General features: G+C 41.0%; 1 protein-coding gene across 1 annotated transcript in view; it reads right to left on the bottom strand.

The window, feature by feature from the left end:
• Nucleotides 1–479, bottom strand: part of LOC106682508 (uncharacterized) — a gene marked incomplete at its 3' end in the record, with an annotated part of 15,331 nt that extends 14,852 nt beyond the window's left edge. Inside the window, exon 1 of the mRNA XM_067051689.1 lies at nt 309–479. Coding sequence (XP_066907790.1) covers nt 309–479 — 171 coding nt within the window. The remainder of the gene's footprint in view (nt 1–308) is intronic.
• Between the last annotated feature and the right edge of the window lie 3,426 nt (nt 480–3,905).

The raw sequence follows: 3,905 nt of genomic DNA, 5'->3' as shown, positions 1-3,905 counted from the left end.
CTGGTGCGCGGGCTCTGTGCCACCAAGTATCCGATCTTGCCGCAACCGTGGCATTTTCGGTCCTCTCTTCTTCCGTTGCTCCTGTTTTTCGCCTGGTTCGTCCTATTCTCGTGATTCCTTGTCCGGTCTCTCCCGCTATCCCTATTTTCCCGCTTTCTCCAGGGATTGTGAGTATACCTTGGCCTATTATACTCCATTCACGTCCAACACGACTCTTCCACTTCCGTTCGGGGTTCGTCCTCTCGAGCACTTGAGTCTATCAGTTCCTGAGCGCATTCGACAAAGGAGCGCTCCCTCGGCAAACCCACCTTTTTCACCAGTTCTTTCGCTAACTGAATCTTCAGTATTCCAGATAAGAACTGCATCCGGCCTTCAACTTGATCTGTTTCCATCATTTCGCTTAACTTGTCAGCGATACGATTATACTTCGCTAGCGGTTCACAAGCATACTGACCACTCGACTGCTTAGGCTTCTTCATCTCTCTAAACATCATGAAAATGTCTTCCTCTGGAGCCCATCGTCCTCCTCCGAAAGCTTTTTTCAAACTAGCTTTGACTACGACCCAGGGTGTCTCCTCGTCTGCCTGGATCTGATTATGGATGTTGCGTTTCGCCCTCCAGACGACAGCCGCCCTCAATGCTTCGGTGTCGTCACTATCAAGTAGGTTTTCATTTGTTTTCGGTATGATTCGGGCTATCAATCTATCCCCTCCTTTTAGAAAATTATTCAATTCCCCGTCTCCCCAGTGAATCGCTCCAAATCGGAAACAGAATTTCTCAGGTCTTGAGCCGTTGCAGTGCGGACCTTGACCCAATCTAGAGTTGTGGCGTGAGCTCCGGCCAACGAGACTTCCGGTAGTGGAGCAAGCTCCGGCAGGGGTGGCGGGTTGACTGCCTCTGGAGGTGGTTGGTTGTTTTCGACTGGAGGTGGTTGGTTTCCCAAGTTGTCGAGGTTTAGCACAGGCGCTCCTACTAAGTTATTAGCCATAATTCCAAAGTCCGACCAAAAACGATAGAGAGAATGAAAAAAAAAATAATACTAACGAAAAAGTTTCTACAGCTTAATGAAAAAAAAATTAAACTGAAAAAAACAGGCTTCTTAAAGTGATTAAAATTGATTCGGTAATCCGTGATTCCGGGTTTCGGCACCAGATACGTGCTAGCGGGTTCTGAACTAAAAAAAAAAGGAAAAAGGAACGAGAAAATACACTCACGGTTGCTAATAATAGACTACTTTATTCCGTTCAGTAATCCTATATTTATACATTCTAGAGTTGTTGACAGAGGGAGTTAGGTATTAAGATTTATATTACACACCCTGTAAACATAACTCGTATGTATGCGTACATTAAACAAAACGAAACAAGCAAACGTTATTTTTTCTTGGAAATAACGAAAACCCCGAAGCATTATGCCCACAATATAACTAAAATATACCCCTATATAATCAATTGTTGAATTATGACCACTGCCGAATACCTTTACATGTAGATAACGGAAAACCTAGGGGTGTTACCTACCCACCTGCTGAATTATCGTAATATTCCATGAACAAAAAAAACATAAAATAAAAAAAAAAAGAAGTAAATTAACAAGTTGAAACCAGAGAAAGAACAGCAGAACTATATGTACAAAAGTTTAATAATAAGAAGGAATATATGTACACAGAATGAAAAAGGAAACAAAAGAATTCTTATCAATTAATAAAACAATTAAAATTTATAGGTTGACTTAACCTTAACTTAAATGCTTAACCTTAATAACTATATTTACATTATTATCCAAAAGTGTATAAAAATGAATATAAAATAAAATTTAGTTCAAACCTCATCAACTCCTTGGGTGCACTCCTGGCCGAACATAAGGTTGTCCGATATTTCCTTTCCGTCACACCTTCCCCAAACGTTTTAGGATGACACCTGCTACAACTCTCTTATCCAGGACGTGCTGAAGAAACGTCACTACTACACTATATGCCCACTTCTAGTGTTAATCACCGTCCATTGAAGTAGAACACCATAATTTTGAAAAAAACAAAACACATACGATAACATTTCTCATATGGTGCTATTTCGGTTCAAACAGTAAAGACAGAGGGCATTTAAACTATTACTTCACATTGAACAATCGTAACGTGTTCCAAAATCAAACTGTCGCCTTCACAAAAACAAAACCCACTCGTCTGAACATATCGCTCGTGTTTTGTTTTCACCATGACAACCGTAACACCCCTTGTCTACGCAGATATCGCCAGTGTTTTTCTTACACCATGGCAACCGTAACCCATTGTAAATACGGCAAGAGTAACATAACCACTATCTGGCCAGAACCAAGCATCAGGGAGGATCAAATCTGCTGAGAGACGCGTCCAAACCTGGAAAGACACCATCCATACGTGGGAAACACAGTAGTCTGGGATAAGATACGCAGATTATGGCGGACACAACAGATTGGAGTGGACAGATCATTTATCCGGTCCACGCTGATGGTAGAGAACGTCCAAGATGTGGAACAGCAGAAGGAAGTGACGCTCGCCTACCACAAAGGTAAAACCAGCCACCGAGGGCTGAATGAATCACTCCAGGTATTGCGGCGTAAATATTTTTGGTAGGGATGAAGCACACCATACAGAAGACTATCGGGAGTTGCACAATTTGCCTTAGCACGAAGTATGATCAGCATCCATCCCGAGCTAGGCAAGAAGAAACACCAACGGCGGAGGTACCGCTGAGCGACCTGCAGGTAGATTCCTTCACGTGGAAAGGGTATACATGGATAACAGTACCGACCTATTCAGCAAGGTGGCCATGCCCTACCCTGTGGGGGATAAACCTGCGGAACCTGCTAACAGCTCCACGAACCTGGTTTCAATTTTATGGAGTCCCTGATAGAATTTCATCCGACATTGGAAGAGAGTTCGATAATGCGGCCATCCGGGAAGATATGAGCATACTGTAAGTGACAATGCATCTTAACACCCCGGGACACCCCAAATGCCGAGGAGGAATACGTCTTTAGAGGAAAATATGGGCCAAGGTAAAAGGAAGGATTGAGGGGGAAAAGTGTAAATGTTTAGCACGGCAGAATTTAAATGTCAAGGACATGACAGAAGCTATAAAAATCGGGATGATTGTTTATCAAAAATTGGACTCCAATAGGGGAAAGAGGTTCAGGGGCTCGTCATTCATGCTACGAGGGGCCATTCAGGGCCACAGCAATTAGAGAACATAACATTGTCACCATTGAAAGCTTGACAAAACCAAGGAAGCGGAGAACGGTTCACATTGAACAATTAAAACTCCCTGCAACGGTTTCAACTCCGGGGGCGGAAGTACCATCCGATCATCACTAATGAGAAAAATTGAATATAATTTTTTTTTTTTTATTCTTTGTATATTTTTATGTTTTGAATTGTTTAAGTTAACAATTGTAAGGAAATGTGAGTTTTATTGTATAATTATGTTGTTTTGTTCCCGTGTCATTTATCTTATTAATTTTGTTATTCTATTGTTATTATAATCTATTATCTATCATTTAGTTATGATTGATAATAGATTCTATAATCCTAGTCTCTGCGTAGGCAGAGAAGGAGGTAACTTTGAATTTTTTTTTTATCATATTGCTATTGATATTCTGTTTCATGTTTGTATATTATATACATAGTTTACGGGGGATGTCCATAAACTGGGGGAAGGGGAGTTAAGACCTGAAAGTTATTGTTAGCTGGCAGGTCAAATATATATATATAAGTTACAGCCTTAGTCAGCTGTTACTTCTATGTCAGCTGACTGAGGAGATCAGCTGATCGCATGTATATAAAGAGATGTACCGAACCCAATAAAAGTAGTATGTTACAGCAGTTCACAAGTGTTACATCTTATTCCTTCTTCTCTTTTTTGACATTT

This window comes from Halyomorpha halys, unplaced genomic scaffold (genome assembly GCF_000696795.3).
Source record: "Halyomorpha halys isolate HHAL.00 unplaced genomic scaffold, Hhal_1.1 Scaffold419.1, whole genome shotgun sequence".
In the NCBI taxonomy this organism is placed as follows: domain Eukaryota; kingdom Metazoa; phylum Arthropoda; class Insecta; order Hemiptera; family Pentatomidae; genus Halyomorpha; species Halyomorpha halys.
The sequence above is the reverse complement of the archived record's forward strand: the minus strand, read 5'-3'. Positions and strand labels throughout refer to the sequence as shown.